At 40.0% G+C, this 22,052-nt stretch overlaps 1 protein-coding gene across 3 annotated transcripts in view; it reads right to left on the bottom strand.

Moving 5' to 3' along the window:
* The window catches only part of STK32C (serine/threonine kinase 32C), a 227,502-nt gene that overhangs the window by 2,489 nt on the left and 202,961 nt on the right, over nucleotides 1-22,052 (bottom strand). For all 3 annotated transcript variants that reach the window (XM_045022789.1, XM_045022786.1, XM_045022788.1), the window contains exons 3-11: nucleotides 14,617-14,768; nucleotides 10,328-10,501; nucleotides 9,615-9,652; nucleotides 6,272-6,361; nucleotides 5,501-5,604; nucleotides 5,275-5,391; nucleotides 3,519-3,644; nucleotides 3,213-3,344; nucleotides 25-92 (exon numbers count right to left, since the gene is read on the bottom strand). In XM_045022789.1, coding sequence (XP_044878724.1) covers nucleotides 25-92; nucleotides 3,213-3,344; nucleotides 3,519-3,644; nucleotides 5,275-5,391; nucleotides 5,501-5,604; nucleotides 6,272-6,361; nucleotides 9,615-9,652; nucleotides 10,328-10,501; nucleotides 14,617-14,768 — 1,001 coding nt within the window. The remainder of the gene's footprint in view (nucleotides 1-24; nucleotides 93-3,212; nucleotides 3,345-3,518; nucleotides 3,645-5,274; nucleotides 5,392-5,500; nucleotides 5,605-6,271; nucleotides 6,362-9,614; nucleotides 9,653-10,327; nucleotides 10,502-14,616; nucleotides 14,769-22,052) is intronic.

Raw genomic sequence — 22,052 nt, 5'->3', positions numbered from 1 at the left:
ATGAAAACATACCCCCTCACTCACTTCTCTCTGTTAAAAATTACAAAGTCTTGCTGGATTGCTTCGAGGCATTCCTGGAGATAGTCATTTTCCTGTTTTGATAAAAGAAAAAACATCACGTTCATGAGCAGTCAATAGAGAAAACATCAGACTATATATGTGACTACAGTAACTCCTCACTTAACATTGTAGTTATGTTCCTGAAAAATGCGACTTTAAGTGAAACGATGTTAAGCGAATCCAATTTCCCCATAAGAATTAATGTAAATGAGGGATTTAGGTTCCAGGGACTTTTTTTTTTTTAACCAGACAAAACACTATATTTTTATATATATATATATACACACACGCACATGCACACGTGCACACGCGCACATGTGCACATGTACACACGCACATGCACACGTGCACATGCGCACACGCGCACATGTGCACATGTACACACGCACATGCACACGTGCACATGTGCACACACACAGTATACGTTTTAAACAATTTAATACTGGTACACAGTGATGATGATTGTGAAGTTTGGTTGAGGTGAGGAGTCAGAGGGTGGGATATTTCCCAGGGAATGCCTTACTGCTAAATGATGAATTACCAATTGGCTTAGCCCTCAAGGGTTAACTCTCACACTCTGCAAGACAGCAGGAATGGAGGGAGGGGAGACAGCATTGCAGACAGAGGCAGAGACACACACCGTGTGTGTGTGTGAGATATGTGCATTTCCCCTTTAAGTACACTGCCTTATTAATTAGATCAGCTTGCTGAGACCGCAGCTGCTGCCAGCAAGCTCCCTCAGTCCTGAGCCCTGTCGTATGTCCCCCCTGCTCTATGGAAGATGGGGTAAGCAGGGTGCAGGAGCAGGGGGGAGGGAGACACCCTGACATTACCCCCCCTTCCTCTCGCCCCCCCCCCCCGCCCCCAGCACAGCAAGCAGGAGTCTTGGGGAACAGCTCCAAGGTAGAGGACAGGAGCAGCACATGGCAGTGGGGGAAGGGACAGCTGCTGCACAGGGAACTTAGGGGAGCGGGGAGCTGATAGGGGGCTGCCGGTCCACCCTAGTTCCAAGCCCCCACCAGTTAGGTGCAACGGGCTGGTCTTCCTGCAAGCAGTGGACAAAGCAGGTGGCTGCCAAACGACATTAGAAGGGAGCATTGCACAACTTTAAATGAGCATGTTGCCTAATTGATCAGCAACGTAACAACGAAACGACATTAACCGGGATGACTTTAAATGAGGAGTTACTGTATTGTTGTCTAGATGCACATGAATATAATCTAATCAGGTAGTATGACTTTCAGCCTAAATTGATGATGAAAAAAAACCACCCTCATTTCTTTCACATTTTTAAATCACTGTGTTCTGTTTTCACTTCTGGTGCAATAATATCTCTATTACACAGATAACATGTTAATACGCACAATCCTTTACTATATGAATAATCAGTTTATAAATAGTGAAATTCACCCTGGTGCAGGGAGCAAGCATAAGGCCTATATACTACTCATTCACTTAAATCTCAAAACAGGTTTTATGCAGGATTTAAGCAGTATATAGGCCTTTAACTAGTCCTATATCTAGAGGTGAATTTCACCTATATTGACTATCATCCTGAAGGATCCCATGGTGCCTTAAGAGCTACAGGCATACAGCACCATCAAGGAGATTGGCAGGACACATAGAGATGCTGGAGAAAAATGTAGCACTGCCTTTAACTCACTTGTCAGTGAGTGCCTCTGCAGGTTATTGTTAAGTTTGCTTATTCTGGTTTTTGGCTTCCTGAATTATTCTTCCAATCTTTTATAGTAACCTTCATTGATTGTAATGTTAACTATTGCTGAAGGAGGAAATGATCTACTGCTGTTAATAGACTCAGCCCACAAGTCAGGGAGAATTCTAACAGATACTTCCTGCTGTTTATAAGATAAATGGTATTCTTAAAAAAATTGTTTATTTTTATTTGCGGGATAATTTTAGTGCTCATGAAATTGAGAGGCAAGGAGCACTGCCCTGAGTCCAGAAATAAGTGGTTAGATGTTGTGATTGCTTTTTCACCTAGATCTACCCATATACATCAGTTATAGCCTGCAACACCCCTTACGAATACTGGGTTTTCCCTGAGATGAAGCTACATACTATGCCAAATTATGTAATTGTTATTTTATGGGGACATGTCCACCATGGAGAAGATTGAGACTCCTGTATTCATTTTACCAGTGACCTGAGTCTAGCCTGAACCCTGGCTCCCATGATTATAAACACCTACATGACCTAGTTTCTAAAAGAATGGGTGTTTCCTAAATATTTTTTTCTTACCAACAACAAAACTATTGCAGCCAATGAAAATAATCATAGCACAATCTCATGGAATATTAGTGGGAATTCATGGGAGACACCTAGGATCTGCTTTTCTTACTTGATTGTTTCCAAAGCTTCCTGCTACCTCTCAAAGAAAGGGTACTGTACGGCCTACCAAGAGTCATCATGAACATCCAGGAGGGATCTACATGAAAAGAGTGATTCCCATGCACTACTGGGAATATTCTAAATTAGGAATATTCTAAATTAGGAATGGTTAGTAGTGTTGCAAAACTCAGTTGAGAATAGCTCTTGAGAATGGAACATGCAATATTTGAAACAAGCTGTGAGAAGCCAGCCTGGTAATACTGCAGAATTTTATTATTCTTTCCAGTGGAGGACTTAAAGCTTTGAATCATTAATATTAGTGTCATCAATATTTCTAACTTGCCACACATCTCATTTTACTAATAATTTTGTTCTCCTTTCACTAACATGAGGGTCAATTAGGAGTAAATCCATAGAATTCAAAGGAGTTACACAGGTGTAAACCTGTGTGACAGAAGACTCAGGACCTAACTGTGTAAATGATACCGCATCTGAGGTGAAAAATCTTTCTTCTTTATGTACATAGTGGATCTTCTGACGTTTATAGTTTCTTGATCAATGTTCATAGATCCCCCACTCATGTCACTTTAGGGATAACAGAAGAATGTGGAAGAGATCTGCCATGCAGATGGAAGAGGAGAATTTAGCTCTCAGGCAGAGTCAGTCTGACTGCCACTTGCCTGAACATTTTTATTACAATACGTATGAATAGAAAGCCTCCATGCAAAGTAACTGCTTTTATAACAAACAGATTTCAACACCTCAGCTTTCTGATTGTTTGAGCTATTCAAGGACGGACTTACTGACTGTGAGCTGTCCTTGCTGTTGTCCCTGGACTTGTTTTTTGCAAGTCTTTTCTTCTTTTTATGCAAGGGTCTTGACTCCAGGATCATTTCTTCTAGCTCAAAGGTGGGATCGCAATGCAGACGGCCTTTCTGTTAGAATGGTACAAAGGTACTAACTGAAAGCTTAGTTCTGTGATTTATGAGAATATGTTTCAGCTAATACATTTAGGAGTTATTTCAGCCATAGAAATCCTTTGTCTTATTAAGTAAACAGTGATCATTGTTCAATAAGGGGAAACTGATTAAGTCATCACTTTTGCTTACATTAGGAACAAAGCCTGGCTCCACCTTCTTCTCACAGACATCATCCCAGATGACATTTGATAAGTAAGCTGAAGTTTGAATGTCAGTGAGGCTGGCAAATCGATGCTCAGGATTCACTGTCAATAGCTGAAATAACAGGCACTGCAGTAAGGCATGGTCTGGACTGAGAAAGAACAGGCATACAGAATCATTCTGTCTTTAATCATGCTCTTATAATTAACTAAGAGAGAAAAAACCCTTTGTGGGAAATGACTTGTAACTTATTATCTGCCCAAAAAAACAAAACAAAAAATTATTAAGGTTGCAAACTCAAGCACTCAAACGTTAGGAAATACCACCATTAATTACGCTTGGGTTAGTTGATGGGAAAATTCCTCATTTGGGCCAAAAGGAGGAAACATTTGATTACTAGTCCTGATCTCTTGTTGCCTGGTAAGATCAGGAAGTGCTGTGTGGGTAACATGCTCAGCCTATGCTGGGAAAGAAATGCCCCACATTATTCAGCAATTCCTCAGCCAGCTGATTAAGGGCTAGTCTACGTGGCTTGTGTAGTCGTGGCAGAGCACAGGGAGAGAGCTCTCCCAGCGCTCTAAAAAAACCATCTCCACGAGGGGTGTAGCTGCCAGCACTGGGAGCCCGGCTACACTGGAACTTTGCAGCGCTGAAACTTGCTGAGCTCAAGGGAGTGTTTTTTCACACCCCTGAGCAAGAAAGTTGCAGTGCTGTAAAGTGCCAGTGTAGACAAACCCTAAGGAAAAGTGATACTGGGCTCTGAAGAATTTCTCATGCTGTTCTCCTCAACTGGACAATGTTTTAGAGCAAGAAAACTGGTGGGATTCTTGGAGGCCTGGGGGACTTCCTTGTTTGGGGGTGATGACTGATAACTTTTGGATTATGGATATGTATTATTAATTTCCATATATAATGTTCTCTTTAAAAGCATGCAATCTCTGAGTTAACCCAGTAGATGGCATATGTGATCTTGCAGAATAATTTTTATTGCAATAAGAACTAACAACTCTGCTTCTTACTAAAATAAAATCTAATTACGTAAATTGTCCACCCAACTCTAACTTATATTGGAGTCACTTATTTGCTGTCAGTTTATCTCTTTTATACTCTCTTGATCAGCCACTTTTCTGAATCCTTTAATAAACAGAAGCCAAGAAACCAACATCAGCTTCAAATCACCAGACTTTCTTAGATATTAACAATAAAATGAAAGTGACAGAGGACCCATTCCCCGGAAAAAAGAAAACAAACACATTTCTAATTACTAGACAAATCAGACTCAGATTCACTGACTGCAGAACTGGAGAAAGGGAAAAAAAGCATTATCACAGCAGGATATCCAAACACCTATGTATTTTATGCTGCAATCATTCTATGGTGAAAGGTAGTTATTTCAACAGTCAGCTATGAGTTTGAGTATTGGAGGTAATACATTTCCATACAGGCAGTTATGTTAACACTACAGTATCTTAACCTGAGCAAGTATATGATTATATCACTTAAACCAATCAAGTAACACACCTCACTTGCTAACTAACAGAAGAGAAGATGGATAAAGCAGCAAATGACTACTCAAATTATATTTTGGAGCAATTAAATTGTGCTAACCATTGTATAAAGACATAAAGGAGTAATATCTTGAAGCTGAACAGAAGATTAGTTTCTAATTAGCCCTGTACATATTGTAGCCAGTATGGAATTTGTGACAACACAATTGAAATTGTACTGAAGAAACAGTATTTACCTTTCTCAATAAAGCAACACTTTCTTTTGACCATACTGATGAATACTGCACACTTACAGTACTAAACAGCTGAATTAAAGACTCTACCGGGTTACTGGAGTGGATGTCATAGGGTCTCTGAGGAAAAGAAAATGGAAATATGAAAAAAATACAATTCTTCCCTTTGAAGATTATTAAGAAAAATATCTGTAAACATCATCATATAAGACAATAGAGGACACCAGACCCATCCACGAAGAAGTTCGTAAGCCATCACTCCTAAAGACCACCAATCAACTTCAAAGGAGTAGCCTGTCCCACCATTCAGAAAAGAGTGAAAAATCTCTGGAGCTAAATAAAAATAGAAAAGAAAACAATGTATTTACTCTGGCTGTAGTATGTTTACATCCTGCTGCAGATTAGATTAAGCGCCAGTTTATGGATGCCATAATTACTTTTATTTAGTGCCATAGATGGGATTAGGGTGACCAGATAGCAAGCATAAAAAATCGGGATGGGGGGAGGGAGTGTGTGTGTAACAGATGCCTATATAAGAATAAGCCCCCAAAATCGGGACTGTCTCTATAAAATCGGGACATCTGGTCACCCTAGATGGGATCCTACAAGACAAACAAGAAACTGAGTTCCTGTCCCAAACAGCTTACTGTCTAAAAGAGCTTAGTCATGCAAGGTGCTGAGTGCCCTCAGTTTCCACCCAAGTCAGTGAGAACTGCACCTTCCAGGAACAGGTCCTAAGTTAGTGCAGGAACAACAGGAACTGATGACAACATTGGGAGGCTGATGAGAGCAAACACAAAAGGTGTTTTGGGGAGAATAATTCACACATCTTGAGGGATAGACTGCTTGATTAATTAACTTTTCTGAATGACTAAGTTGCTTGCATTAATGTGTTAAATTAGTTCAATTACATTGTGTTAGACACAAATTATAAAATGGTATGCTGTAAGTAGCGTTTCAAAGTAAATTGTAGAGACAATTAATAAATAATATTTCTTACCCATATATGGTTTGGTTCCAGCTAACGCAGTTGCTTTTTCACCATCTCTGATTATTGTTGCAATATTAAAATCTGTTAGGTGTGCATGACCTTAGAAATAAAGACACATTTTTAAAGAGGTATTAATAAAATAGTCATAAATGGAACATTTTGTAACCTAGACACATATTAAATTATTCAGAAAACATTTGATGCTTGTTTACTCAAGGAGCAGGCAGTGTGGCACCTGGATCTCATTAAATGGTCATACTAGATCATGGAGGTATTCTTAAGGTCCAAGTCTTTTCAGATGGGAAAAAATCGTTATTTTTCTGCCTTATTAAATGCCAAACTTGAGGTGCTGTTTTGCAGTCATTAAAAATGTCCAATTTATTCTGGCTCATACAAGCATCTGATCAGAGCTAAAATGAGTTACATATGGGCAAATGAATATACTGCTTTCTGCCCACACACCAATGGATGCATACTTATCAACTGTAACTTAGTGGCTTTTCAAAGGACAAGAAGATGCCTTTTTGATTTCCACAGTATATAAATTAACTCCACATAAGGCAGCCATTATAATTACACATGCATTCATAAACACTTGTTGTCCTTTTTGTCTGCAATGAATTCTAAAATGTCTTTAATGCTTGTGTGGAGTGTTGGTTTGACAGACCAAGAATCAAAGATGATTGTGAGGGAAAAGACTCTTTGGATCTAAAAGCCTATTTCCTTGCCATTGTAGGATTCTGAACCAGAAACTTTCACAAAATAAATTTAAAAATTGGAAAATTTGATGAGGTTTTGTTTTGTTTGCCAATTTTTCATCATTTTTTGCAACCCAGTCATTTTCCAAAATGTAAAGTCAAAATTAAAAGAAAGGAACTGGATTCCTGGTTGGAAAGCAAGAGGACAAGAGAAACAGTGGTCAAACAAATTCAGTTTTTCAAATATTTAGATAACATTTTTCACTTTGTTGTTGTTTTGAGAAAGAGTGGTCCAGTAGTTAGGGTGAGAGCTTAGACATCAGGAGATCCACGTTCAACTCCCTGTTCTGCCACAGATTTCCCATTTATAAAAAATATATATTGGCTTACAAGGCGTGTGGGGAGAAAGACTTGGACCCATTCTGGGCACCACCAAAAATTATACAAACCTGCCGCCCATGCATTGCCCAAGCGGTAGAAGAGACAGTAGCCCCCCAGCTAGCAGCTCTTACTGCAAATAAAGAGCTTGCAGCATGTGTGTTTTATGAGCTCCACAAGTTTTATAATAAGCTCACTGTGTAAGAGCCACAAGTCCAAAGATGCTAATGTGCACTTAGGAACCTGGTTGTTCCCCAGCCGCTGTGGCAATTTTGTCTTTCCCCCATTATAGGGGATGGGCATTCCAGTTTGGACTTGTGGCTCCCAAGCAATGGGTAATAAATCTCTCATCTTCTGGTTGGAGAAAATCAGCTCTCCCAGGCAGATCCGGCTCTCTTTTTTTTGTTCTTTACTGCATGAACCCATGTATAAACCAGCATGGCTTAAGTATAAACTGGCTTATCCATGAGTATGTATAGCAAGTCTTCCAAACAGCTTGTGGTCAGAGTAAGCTGACAGTACCATTCTACCCTGCCATTTCTTCCTTCTTGTGAGAGGCTGTCTGATAGCTGTATGAATTATGCATATGAGACCAATGCTGCCTGATCTGAAAAGAGATGAAGACAGAGGGATATGTGGACAAACTGTCAAGAAATTGCTTATAAATCATCAAAAGCTCACTGGTCTGTTTGCATTCAAGTGTCTTCTCCAGAGCAAAAACATATTTTGAATGAAGGAAGATGCAGCACTCTCTCTTCGGTCCTTGAGAAAGATTTCAAAACAGCAAGAAAAGAGATGTCACTACAGTTAAGTATAGCACTGAAGGATGAGAATTTGGGTTGTAGTGAACTTCAGTATTCCTTAATTCTTTAACTCTGTTCATGCTTCCAATATAGCCAAGTCTGCTCTTTAAAAGAAGCTGGCTACATGCCAGTTCCATTTTTCATACTGTTAAGGTGGCTGTTCATAGATTACTTGTGTAACAGACACATCACAATAAAACTACATTAGGTGGAGCATATAAAATCTGTGGCCAATTCATCTACTCTGTCAAGGCAAACAAGAAAGAAATCCAACGTGAGTTGCAGCAGGTCAACCAATTATTCCAAAACTTGCCTGAGGGATAGTTACTTTCAAGCCAAGCTGGAAATCTAGTCCAAAGCAAACCTCTCTCTCTCTCCTTCTTCTGTAAGGCTATTTCCTGCCCTGTATCTGCATGTGGCTCCCCAATTGACATCTTTGGATGTTTCATGTCTGAATCAAGGGCTGAATAGCCCCTTTTCTCCTCCTGTTTTCTTCTCTCCTCTCTTCTCTTTCTATCTTATGCTCAGTAGTTTTTCAGTGTTCTGAGATCTGCACCAGCTTCCAGTAAGCTTTCAGGTGGAATTCAAGCTGTTGGTTTGAACCTATAAAAACTGAAAAGGATTAGAACTTGGTTGCCTGAGAGATTGCCTGTCTTTCCCAATGATGTACGGCAACAGCTGAGATCAGCAGAGGTGTGCAAGCTGGAACGCCTTCCATTTAACAGAGAGCTGCTAGTAGTACGTCCTCAGTGAAGAGTCCTGATCTTGTTTCCCACTTTGTTCCATCAGAGCCCAGATTTGTTAATCTTCCAGGCAAGTTGTAAAGCCCATTCCCCAACCCGCCCTCCCCTTCTGTAAGGTTGCTGAAGAGAGTATAAGCTGAGGAGATCTTTATGGGCAGTCCTTTGTTTATGTTCATGTTGTGATTTTTAATGTATAGCCCAAGTGCCCAAAGCACAAGTTAGGTGACTACAATTGTATTTTTAAAGCTCAAAGGAAATATATAAATACCTCTTTTCTTGACTCCAAAGTACTGAAGATGACAAATGATTATGATACCTTGGCCTAAGGTATTTGTGGAAACAGGTCCCCAACATTGTTTATCAACTAGCAGATTGGTAGGACACAAAGTTATTTTCTAATAGTTAATTTGATTGGAAGCTATCATATTAATATCTTTGAAGACAAAATAACACTGTTTAAAATCCCAGCCAGAAATATTATTTGTCCTAAAAATATAAGAGCTAGTAAAAAGAAGCTTTGGTTTATGACGAACGTACTTGAGACTTCATTCTCCCTTGCCTTGCATAACCTGTGTGCAAAATTAACATAAAATATTTCCAAACCAGAGCAGTAGTGTCTTGCTCCCACCTTGCCCAGGTGTAAATATGCACACAAGATGCATGGTAGTGGAGAATCAGGACCTAGGCTAGAAGGAGCTGCATAGACAGACAGATTTTGTTTTTTTCTTACCTTGCTCATCTAGGAGAATGTTGTCTGGTTTTACATCTCTGGGAAAAGAAATGAGGATGTATGTAAGAAGTTATGCAATTGGAAAAAAGCAACTCAAAAGAAAAGCAAAACTATTTCTTGTGACCCAATAATTAGGGTAGAAAATATAAAACAAAGTACCCTAGTATGAGAGAAATTATTCATGCATGTGCCATCTCTTATATGTGTAATAGATAAATATTTTTCCTGTGCAATCATGCAGAAAAAAAAGGGGGAACAAAATTCCCAGATCTTGCTCTTGCAAAACTCCCATTAAAATTAATACTTCAAGATTTGGTGTTTATTGTGAAGAACTTTATAACTTTGAATCAAATACTGGGCCAAATTTACACTGGGGCAAATTTAGAGTAAGTCTACAGATGGCAAAAGACCAGCTCCAGTATAAATGAGGGCAGAAGTTTAACCAAGGGGTCATATGGCCAGGTGCAGTTTAAATAGGAGCTGTTTACTGAATACCAACTGTTAATGACGTTGGGATACTCATTAGCGTACAACACAATGGGGACAACTCCAACTTAAACTCAAACATAGACTGCAATGGACCTAAGCCAGTTTGCACCAGCTGATGATCTGGCCCCTTATTCTCTAATGAGCCTGACCGTTTCATTTACCCGTGTTGGTTTATTTAGCTGCACTAGTTTTCAACAGCTGAGACTAACAGATTTTGCTGTTACCTGTGAATAATATGCTGACTTCGTAAATAGTCTAGAGCTAGTGCCATCTCACAAATATAAAGCTTCACTGTTTCCTCCGTGAATTGAACATTTTGCTGTAGATGATACCGTAGATCACCACCTAGGAGTAAATCCACTACCATAAACATGTCTTCTTCATCCTGAAAAGAGTACCTACAGAAAACAAACACAGGTGAGTAAACAGCATGGCATCTTGCAAATTTCACAGATGCTACAAAATTTAGGAGCTTTTTTTTATCCTAATTATACTCTACTTGTTAAATGATAACAACCATATGCTCTCCATTTGCCCAGGTAAAGTCACAGGAATATCCTGGCTTCAATATTTACATCATTTTAATCGTGCATGCATGATTCGATATACTGTCTCGTATTTTTTAACTTGTTACGGCTATGTTCCGTCTGGATGAATTAATTTGCTTGCTGCCTTCCTCATTTTGTAACTTACACAGGCTATCCCATGCAAAATTTCTGTGGAGGGGCAGCAATGCTCATTAATTTTACCCTACTTGCACAATCCATTGTTATATCCAGGGCACTGTCATTTAACTCCTATATTCTTAACAGATTTACTCTTCCTGATATAATCAATACTGTGCTGGAATAATGAGCAGCAAACCAAATGCAATTATCTGATAGCAGGGAGGTTTATCTGCTCTAATGAGTCACCAACAAAGAATATGATACCCAGAGCTACTGTTAGCCAATCTCCATTACAATTAAAATGTTGGTGCTGATTCTAGCCCCCTGACTGAGCTTCTATCCACTTCTCTGACATCTAGTGTGAAGGACCTATGATGGGCCAGGGGAGACTGTCCTTGCTTCAGCAGTAGCATGAGGTCAATGTGTGGGGTGCTATGCTGCACCCTCTCAAAGGCCCCATTGTGGGGGGCATACCTATAATTCTTAGTTGAGCTGGGAGAAAAATTTTGGACAAATAGTTTAGCTGCTGAAAAATGCAGTTTCAGGCTAACTAAAACTGTTCACAGATTTGACACCAATTTGCTAAATACTTTTGGCCCCAAAAAATGTTTTGGGGTAGATTCATAAAACCAGAGGAGGATCCTCTTGTTTACCTTGACAAAGCCCTGGCTGGAATGATTTAGCTGGGAATTGGTCCTGCTTTGAGCAGGGGGTTGGACTAGATGACCTCCTGAGGTCCCTTCCAATCCTGATATTCTATGATTCTATGATACCCAATGGCCCTGTGGCTAGACCACTGAGCTAGGATGGGGGAGACCCAGGGTCAAGTCCCCATTCTGTCTGATTCAGAGCAGGGAGCTGAACTTTGGTTTTCCACATTTTAGATGAGCGCCTTAACCACTAAGATATGGGATATTCTAGGCGGGGCTCAGTCTCGCCTGTTGAAGCTCTTCCTCTTTGTATAAAATACTTAAATAGTCATTGGAGCAGGAATCTGAACTTGGATTTCTCACCTCCCTGCTGAGCCTTAGGAAGGAAGAGTGAGAACCTGGTGGTTGGATTAGGTGACTCACCTGAGTTGAGGTGACACCTGGGTTCCAGTCCCTGCTCCAATGAACACCCAGAAAGCCAGTACAGGATCTGCACCATTTACTCAGTAAGCCAAATTCTTCTCTAACACCATGTGCAAATCCTTTGAGGTCAGTGAAATTGCACACAACATGCATCATGGCAGCCTGAGTCTCAACGGGATCATATGTTACAAAAGTTTATTGCTTATGTATTGTTTAAGAAAACCCTCATTATATATAGTATCAGCCAAACAAAATTAAAGGTCCCATCCCGTGTGGCGTTCAGTGGGAATAAAGGGCCCTTTGAGTGCATTTAGCACTTTATGGGAGGGGCTAAGCAACTCACAGGATTAGGCCCTAAATTATTTAGTTGAAAATAATTATCTGAGATTTCTAGGGCTTCAGATTCAGCCTGAGCTTAACCAGGCCTGCAGTTTTTGTAACCACAGTTTTGTCAGCAGAAATAATTACAGGTGAAATTTGGCACTCTCACTTCTTTGAAAGTGCAATTTAGTTCAGTTTTAGCCTAAGGCTGAGGTCCACAGTTCCCATTGTTTTCCAGTGGAGTTGAGTGCTTAGCTCTGAAAATCAGACCATTAGACATGCAGTTACCTGATTTGTGGCACTATCAGGAAAATGGCCTGAACTGTATCTACGGGGAGGCTAAGCTATGAAAATTTGGCCTCGAGTTTCAACACTTTGCACTAATGATTTTCACTGTGAGAAACATTGTCAGTCCCTGCTAACCATTCACTCCAGAGCTACATAGTTCCCTATTATCTTTTATGAATCACTCACCTTATTAACAGGTAAAGTTTGGGACTCTAGTAAAGACCCATTTCATTTTAACTTCAGACTCATTCTAAATGCAGATTTTCTGTATTTTTCATAAACTGATTTTTCTCTTTTTTGAAAATGAAGTAGGAGAACACAAGGGCTAATTTAAGTCATAGAATGTCAGAGCAGGAGCCTTATATCAATTACAAAATAGAAAGGTCTTTTTAAAATCTGAAACAATTGGCTTTTGTGAGAAACCCCACCACACTCTGGACATACCTCAAAAGAATTTCCAGTAGTCATTTGTGGCAACAGTACTACTTAGTGAATTACATGTGGGATTGTGTGATGCATGCATCACAAATTATGCATCATAAATTTCTGTTCTTATACTGAATGTGTGCTAGAAATGAATGTACAATTCTATTATCTGATAGTGCTAAAAGAAAACACTTTCTTAATAACCTCAGTAGAGCAATTGTTAAAATGGTTTGACAAACTCAGGCGGTTGTCTTGACTATACTGAAGTGACTTATTGAATGTAATCTTAAGGCATCATGCACTGACTTTATTTCATCATTTTATTTTAGTGCTATTGGGTTTTTTTCAATCTTTGGGAAATTTCACTGCCCATTAACATGGCTGGAAAATTAGCACTGGCTAATAGAGACTGACTCCTTGAAGCAAACATCCCTGCCAACTCTATCAATGCAGATTCAGCCTGTCCTGCTATCAGATTTGTTGATCTTTCCTGAGAAAAAGTGCCCGTAATTCCTGATGTGTCTTTGTGAGATCAAACAATATGCAACAGGGATTAATTTTAGACTAACAAACACATTTCATTTGTGATATAAACTTTGGAATCCAACAGGAAATTTGGAATCTATTAGAGAAAACTATGGCACTATCAATACACTTTTTTGCATTTTTTATTTTAAAAAATCACTTTATTTACCAGTTATTTTATGAACACAGCCTTTTTTTTTTAAATCATTACAACACACTTTTCTTAACAGTAGAGAAGTGATTGCATGAGTCTTTAGGTAATTTGAAAAACTGCTGGATTGGAAATATTGGCTACCTGACTCCATTATATTCTCCAGATTCCAAATGAGGAATTGGGGTTTTACAAAAAGCTACTTTATCATTCGAAATAATATACTACAAACTGTAACAAAGGATGCGTGAAGCCATTTGAAAAATATAAAAGCAACTCAAAATTTAAGCAGCCCAATGCCAATTTTCAGGTTGGATAAGGACGGTGCATCTCTCTCCCTCTCTCTCACTTTCATCCTCTTTCCCAGTATGGCCACATCACCCTCCCTCCTTGTAACCTTCTTACCTGTCCCCAGCTTCCTTCCACCAAGCTATAGAGATTTGACCTTCCCCACTGACTATAAATATGGGTCATGGATTCATTCCTGTATCTTCCAATATTACCTCTTTCCTAATGCTTTCTTTGAAGATTCTATCATGGAACTCAGTAGTTCCGAAAACCTGTTTGTTGGACCTGGCTGCCAATGAATCAGTATCTCCATACATAAAGTACAATAACGTATAAGCTCTTTCATTAAATACCGTGACTAAATTGTTTGACTGCATCAAGGTTCCTTTGCCAAACTTCACTTTAACATGTTGAATTGCAAAATTATTTTAAATTTAACTTGAAAAGTGTTAGCAGAAGAGTTATTTGATTTTCAGATTTGAAAGAAAACTTGTTTACCAATTAAAAAAACAAAATATTCCAAAGAAATCATGTAAGATCATTTACCAAATGCATTTCAAAATGTGCCTTAAAATGTAGACATCTTAGTTGCCAAGACAGATTCCCTGAGTTTTCACATATGCAAGAAATCCATTGATGACATAGAAACAACTCAATAGATTTCTTTCATCGCCCCTTGTCAAGTGCAAACTGACTGACTATGAGTGTTACTGTAAGGTGTTTGTGAATGCATGCAGTCACCAGAAGTGTACATCAGAAAAGAAGATATTCACCAGAGATTCACCAAGAATACATGCTCAATTTCCTGCAGGATCTCTAATTCTCTAAACACGTTTCGAACCTCATCTCTTTCGATGCATTGTTGTTTGTTCATGTACTTCATGGCATACATCTTCTCCGTATCTCTCTTTTGTACAATACACACCTAGAACCACAAAAATAAATAAATAAATAAAAATTAGATGACAGTGATATACCTTTAATTGATGTTTTATCTGACTGTAGCTGTATCATTTGGTATCTTGGGGCTCAAATACGTGTGGTATTCAGTACAGTGCCAATTAAACTAATGGGGAGGCGGTGAAAGAAACACTCGGCAAAATCAGGCCCATTTTAATTCAGGTGCTCTTTAGACATGGGCCTGTACAAAGTTATCAGTTCAAATACTTGTGGACTGTAGAAGATGTTTGAATTCTCAACTGGATCTGAATCAGAATTTTAGAACTGACCCTTTATCTTTATAATAGGCCAAATCAGAATCCCACATCCAAACATCCCCAAACTCTGGAGTGATCAAAATCTAGATCTGAATTTTGTTGACATCCTTTAAACTCCATTCCCTTCTATAGTCACTAGGCACTCCCTGTGCACCCATGTGACTGCAGCCCTGTGGGTGGCACACCTAATGGGTCAGGTATGCCCTTTTATTCATAGCAGTATTTGTTATTTTATGCCATAGCTCCTAAAAGCTTCCATCGGGGATCAGGGCCCTAGAGTGCTCCAGTCCAGCCACCCTTCCTTCGCTGCTGTTGCTTAGTTTTTTTCACCGCTCAGGGATGGGCTTCATGAAATTGCAGACAACTGACAAAGATTCAAGTGGTCTATTTAAAAAGCAGGTTCTTTAAGAATAAATTAAAAACGAGATTAAGACAAAATAAATAGACTGTATAACAGATCTAGTCTCACACTTGGAAAGAGTTAAGCTAGGCAGGTACATATTTATGCTTAGTTACAGTAAAGTAACATATTTCTAGGGAGCACTTTTTTCCTTTTTTCCCTAGTGATCCATTTGGCCACCAAGCCTATCAGTCCATGTAGCTTATATATTAGGTCTCTTTCACAGTCCTCTTATGCATTTCTGGCTCCTTTGATATGACTGGCTTATTATCACACCAAACATCTCCTTCCCCCGGCCTGGTCTACACTACAAAGATGGGTTGACCTAACTCGACTTGTTTCAACATAGGTTTGTATTATCCAAACCTAAATATGTCTCCCATCAGCTTAAGCACAGTTACAGCCCCCCCAGAACCCTTGCCAAATGATGCACAGCCAAAGTTGACTATTTTTATCAGCATAGTGCTAATGTAGACACTGCATCACCTGTGTCAACCCTAACTGTCCTCTAGCATCTCCCATGACAGTGGTCACTCCGGTCACAATTTTGAACTCTACTGCCCAGGGGTCATCGATCCTGGAAGCCTGTCCCATCCCGTCCGCTTTAAAAACCTCAACATGTTTTTGAAATGCCTTTTCCTGGTTGGCCACCTTGGTGAGCAAACCTTCTAGCCCACCTTTGCAAGCATCTGACCATGCCAGCTCTGCACTGACAGAGAGCTATACTTCAACATGCTCCTGCCTGGAATAGAGCAGAAGTCCAGGATCTCCTTGGCCTATGGGAAAAAGGGGCTGGGCAAGCCTAACTAAGGAGCAGCTGAAGGATTATAGCTATCTACACATAGATTGCATCGGGGATGCTAAACTTTGAGCATGACAGGGATGAGAATCAATGCCGGGTGAAAGCCAAGGAACTTTGGCAGGCCTATCAGAAAGTGAAGGAGAGCAACAACAAATCTGGGGCTACCCAGAAGGCCTGCCACTTCTACTGCAAACTGTATGTCAGACTTGGTGGGAACCCTACCAGCACCCAGAATGTCTCTGTGGACACTGCATTAGACCCAGGCATGATAATTCCTGCAGTGCACAGGGAGGAGGATAAAGAGGGGATGGGGGAAGTGGAGGCTGATTCAAAGCCTGCAGTGAGCCAGAAACTCCATTGTAGTTGAGCCAGTCCCACCAGGCAAGCACAGACAGCCTGGAGATCAAGGGGAAGGGAGCCCAGGTACATGCACATACACACCTATCCCATCTGCCCAGTTAGAGAACAAATTCATCAACTTTTGCTTCTTTGCTTTACTTTTAAAACCAGCACTGGAAATACAATTAAAGTTAATGCTTTAGAATGCATAATTAGTTGACACTTCAATCAACTATGACGTGTTAGAAAATTAATTAAAAAAATATAGTGTAGCAATCCGATTTACACAATCCACAACAGGTCACTGCCCTCCTCTGGATAGAGGTAGAATGAAGAGGTACAGCTGGTGTTCGCTTTTCCATTCTTTGGCTTGTTGGGCTAGACAGGGGGCCCAAAATTCACCCCCTGGGGAGTACTTGGCTTATCTGAAGAGGATCCCTCTATTATCTTCTTGAACAATCTCAAAACTTTCATGGAAAATGCTCTGCAACCCTCTCCAGAACATTTCTAGGGATGGCAACCTTGTGTTTTCCCAGGTGATAGGAGACAGCTCCATGCCACTCTGTGATGAGTTCTGCTGGCACCATTACAATAAGCAGGCTAGCAACATATGGACCAAGGGGCTTCGGGATGCCAGTAGCAGCAGTGTTCTCTGGACCTTTGACTAACATCTCACTCCTGAGGATGACAAAATCACCACTGCATGTGAAAATATTGCTAATATTTACTCCACTTTCCCTTTACTCATACCAAGGAGCAGCCAGCATCTAAACCTCCCATGCAACAGTTTCCACACCCCCATATACTCTGTACTAACCATGACTTAAGCTGAAGAGTGATGCTGTAACAAGGTACTTCAAAGCTAAAGTGACAATAGCATTTTTTATTAAAGGTTTTTATGGGAATAATGTAAGGGAGTTGTGAGACCTCCCTTTCCCTTTTGACTGTAAATATAATGCTGTATCTGTATGTTTTAATCAGCAGCCTCTAGCATGGGGGCCTTCAGAGGTGCCCCCTCCGTGTCCACTGAATGCCTGACCCAGATCGGGGAAGAAGGAAGCAGACCAGGGAGGACATCTTTTGTGCTATCCTCCAGTGCTCCACAGCTGCTGACTGTGAACATGGAGATTGGATGGGCCAAATGGCTAAAATCAGAAATGGAAAGGCTGGTTGTTGGAGGAGAGGCAAAGGACTGGGACGTAAGGCAGGAAGTGCACCAGGACATTATGGGTTTGCTCAGGCAATAAACGCAGATGTTGCAGAACATTATTGAGCTAAATGCCCAAAGACTGAATACGCAGCTGCCTTGCCATTCAATGGAAAACTCTATGATCACTGATCTCTATACCCCACAGCATACCAGGTGGCAGCAGAAGATGAACCCTTACCCCTACCACTCCAGAGCAGGGGTAAACAAACAGAACCATGACTACACTTATTCTGATCTGTGATAACTACAAGATAAGCCACAAAGCACAGTCCCCTACTTGTTTTTACCATGAATGAAACACTGTAATACGTTTCTGAATATGTAAACATGCATGTTTTACTCAGTTTTTATAAGGAAGTGTCGCACTCTTACAGTGCTGCTAAAATGTTTTTAACTTGTTTATTTGCACTTTAACTTTGTTTCCCATTATTTGCACACAATAAAGTTTTATTTTTTTGAAATGCAGAGTATATTTACTAGTTTGCAGCAAGCAGATTTGCCACATTACAAATCCATAACAGGCACACAAGTTCCCAAAAGCATTGTATAACACGACTATAGCTGACTGTTCAAATGATTGTTTTAAGGATTCCATCAACTGTATAGCTCCACAGCTGGCTCTTCTAATAGACTTTGTGTCTGGCTGTTAAAATTCAGCAAACAGCAGGTCCACCTCAGCCCTCCACTCATCCAGTAGCCTTTTCCATTTTCTTTCACAAATATTATCTAACAGACAACACGTAGCAATAACGATAGGAATGGGTGGCTTCCTGAGATCCAGTGTAGTTATTAAATATCCCCATCATGCTTTGAGTCTACCAACTGCACATTCAGCAGGCACCCTGAACCTGCTCAGCCAGTAGTTGAATCTTTTCTTGGTTCTGTCAAGGTAGCCAGCGTACATCTTCTTGAGCCACAGGAGCAAGAGATCGGCTGGGTCCTCCAGATTTCCTACTGGCATGTCAACGTTGCCAAAGTGAATGTGCCAGTCAAGGAAGAATATCCCTGCTTGCAGCTTTTGGAAAAGTCCTGTGTTCTTAAAGATGCAAGCATCAGATACCTTCCCTGCCCAGCCCACACTGTTATGATCAGTGAAGCATCCCCAGTGATCCACTAGTGGTTGCAGAACCCTGGAAAAGTTCCCCTTTCAGTTTATTTATTCACAAGATGGAATAGGTGCCAGAATAGGGATATGCATCCCGTCTATTGCCCTACCACAGTTCAGGAACCCCATTGCTTAACTCACAGTCCCATGCAGAAGGATATGCTTAATGACTTTGCACGCTTAGACGACAATGGCCCCCACTGCGGATTTTCCAACTCTGAACTGATTACCAACTGACCAGAGCATGATGGCCACTCCCTTTAGCAGTGTCAGTGCTGCCCTTCCTCTGGTATCTTTGTGCCAGAGTGCTCAGCACACACATCCAGGAATGTGGCCTTTCGCATCCAAAAGTTCTACAGCAACTGCTCATCGTCTTCAACCTGCATTACAATGCGATCCCACTACTCAGTGCTCATTTCTTGGGCCCTGAAATGCTAATTTAACAATTGGAATGGCTCTATGAATGCCAGCAGCAACCTGGCATTTTAATTCTTTTATCCATTCATCATCCTCATTGCACTGCTGGTTGTAGTAGTCACTGAAGTTTCACAGATATAGGAGAATTGTGTGTTGTGTATTAGCAATAGTCATAAGAATTGAGCTGAGCTGTGCAGCCAGAGAGATGCCAGAGACTGAAAAGCGGTGGAAATGTTAAAAATGGCATGAAATTATAGCATGGAATAAGCATTATGGGATGGAGAATGTGGGATTGTGGGAACTTGACCCCTAATTCCCCAAAAATCCCTGAGGGAATTGCTGGTATCCCACAAAGCACTGCTAAAACACCCCACAAGGCTTTGTACCAGAGGGAATATCTACCCATGGTGTATTACATTTTCTATTGATGCAACTACTTGTGATGAGGATATGCAGCACCAATGCAAGCAACCAACTGTGCACATACCTGAATGACATATAGAATCTGGCAGCTGTAAGCCAACATAACATATATTGACCAAACTTTGTAGTGTAGACATAGACCCAAATTCACAGAGGGTTGTATTCAGTTTTGTGGCTAAACAGTTTCAGGATCAGTTTTCCTGTGTCTCTTTTTACCTTAAATATGCTTTTGAAGGCAGAGCCACACAACTATGGACTTTCTGGCCACATTTGCAACTCCCTCACCCCACTCTTTGGCTGACTGTCTGTTTTTAGAAGATCTTTTTTGAGTATGATTAACCTCCTTGTCTGAAGATGTCAATTTATAGACAGCTCATTGTCTGCACTGTCTTTGACTTTAAATAGACGTGGCTTACAGAATTCTTAAATTTTCCTCTTGACATTAACTCTACTCTGAATCAAATGTGAATTGTTGACAGACTGAAACCAATCTGTCACATAGTTTATTACAAGTATTCTGTTCCTTATATTCTGAAAAGACATAATCATTTAGTTCATATCAGAGAAAGTGATTATTTGCACTATATTTATGATGTAATGAAAACCAAAGTCTTAACTGTTAAAATACTATATATATACACCGAAACCCCATATTATTTATATCAATCCCTCCCTTCAGAAGTGAGTTCCTCCACTAGACAGAAATTAAGTCTAAATGAGTTGTTTGCCACTCTTGTTTGACTAAATATTTCGTACACTCAAATCACACTACCACATTTTAAAGGTATAAAATAAGTTCCAGGTATAATTTTTAACTTACTTGGATCATAGTTGTGTTTCTCAGGCTACTTTCAGAATGGAACTACATTTTTGTTGTCAAACATTCTTATGGTTCAGGGTAGTTTTTTGTGTTTTCCCTGTCTACCACTGATAATTTACAATGTGTGCTAATGCATTCAAGTATTAAATATCACAAGGAATAGTGTCTGATCCCCAGAGCCCATTGAAATCAATGGGAGTCTTTCAATTGACTTTATTAGGCCTTGCATCAGACTGGATGTGAATAAACAGTAAATGATGTATAATAGCAATTAGCTGCAATAGTATCTATCTTTAGCCTTCTAAGGTGTTGGATTTAGTTGAAATTTTTTTAAAAACAAAACACCTCTTACAAATATAACAAAAGTTACAAAAGAAGTTGATTTTTTTTAGTTTAAAACACTGATCTCAAAGGAAAGTACAGAAAGACACTGATAAGGGCTTGTCTACACCACACAGCTTTTAGTGACAAGACTGTATCGACACAGGCTTGTCGCTGAAAGTCAGCGTGTGTAAACACTTTGTCAGTACTTTGTCAGCATGTTTGCCGACAAAATACTTCCAGCGCGAGTGGCATTAACTTTCTCTTCTCGGCAGGAGAGCGCTCCTGCTGATAAAGCTGCGTTCAGACTGCCACTTGCTTCGGCAAAACTTTTGTCTTTCGCGAGGGGGGGGGCAGCTTTTTTAAGTACCCGTGAAAGACAAAAGTTTTGTCAACAACTTCACAGTGTAGACATACCCGAAGATACACAAACAGAAATATCAAGTTAAATGAGACCCATAATGGGTATGTAAGCTGCAAACAGCCTTATTTTTCAGCACCCTACATAAAGTATCCTCACTGACTTGAAAGCACTAGGATCAGAGTATTTCTGAACCAGAATTTGGGAGTGATTTCACCTCAGAAAGCTTCACACATATATCACCTTTCACACATCAGACTACAATAGTGCATAACCTCTGGATTCCATCAGTAAAAATGTCAGTTTCCAATTAACAAATTAAATCCGTCACTGCCTTGAACATCAAGAGTCACAATGTCTTGTCCTTGATATGTTTATTCAGCAGCAGACATGATGGCAGCAATTGTTGGTATCAAAAAGTTAATTTGTTATTTCCCCCACCACCACCCTCAAGCACTATGAAATACTGCAAAATCAGTCAGCTTGATTGTGGATACTGGCTCATTTTTCCTTTGGAATGTCTTTCTGTGATTCTTCTGTGTACTAATGAAACTCTAATGATCAAGGTAACTATTTTTAAATAAGCTAATGAAAATTCTACACATGGTATAGTTATGTCTGTTCTCTTTTAATTATCAAACTTATGATTACAATGCAGTGCACACATTTTCTAAAAAAAAAATCATTCATATAGCTCCTCATCTGGAACAGCAGACTAAGACTGACCTCAAAGTGACTTCTCATGACTCATTAGAAAGAATCAATATCTTCCATTGTTGTATGCAGTGTTGTTG

This window comes from Mauremys mutica, chromosome 7 (genome assembly GCF_020497125.1).
Source record: "Mauremys mutica isolate MM-2020 ecotype Southern chromosome 7, ASM2049712v1, whole genome shotgun sequence".
In the NCBI taxonomy this organism is placed as follows: domain Eukaryota; kingdom Metazoa; phylum Chordata; order Testudines; family Geoemydidae; genus Mauremys; species Mauremys mutica.
Note: the sequence above shows the minus strand (reverse complement) of the source record. Positions and strands in the feature narration are given on the sequence as shown.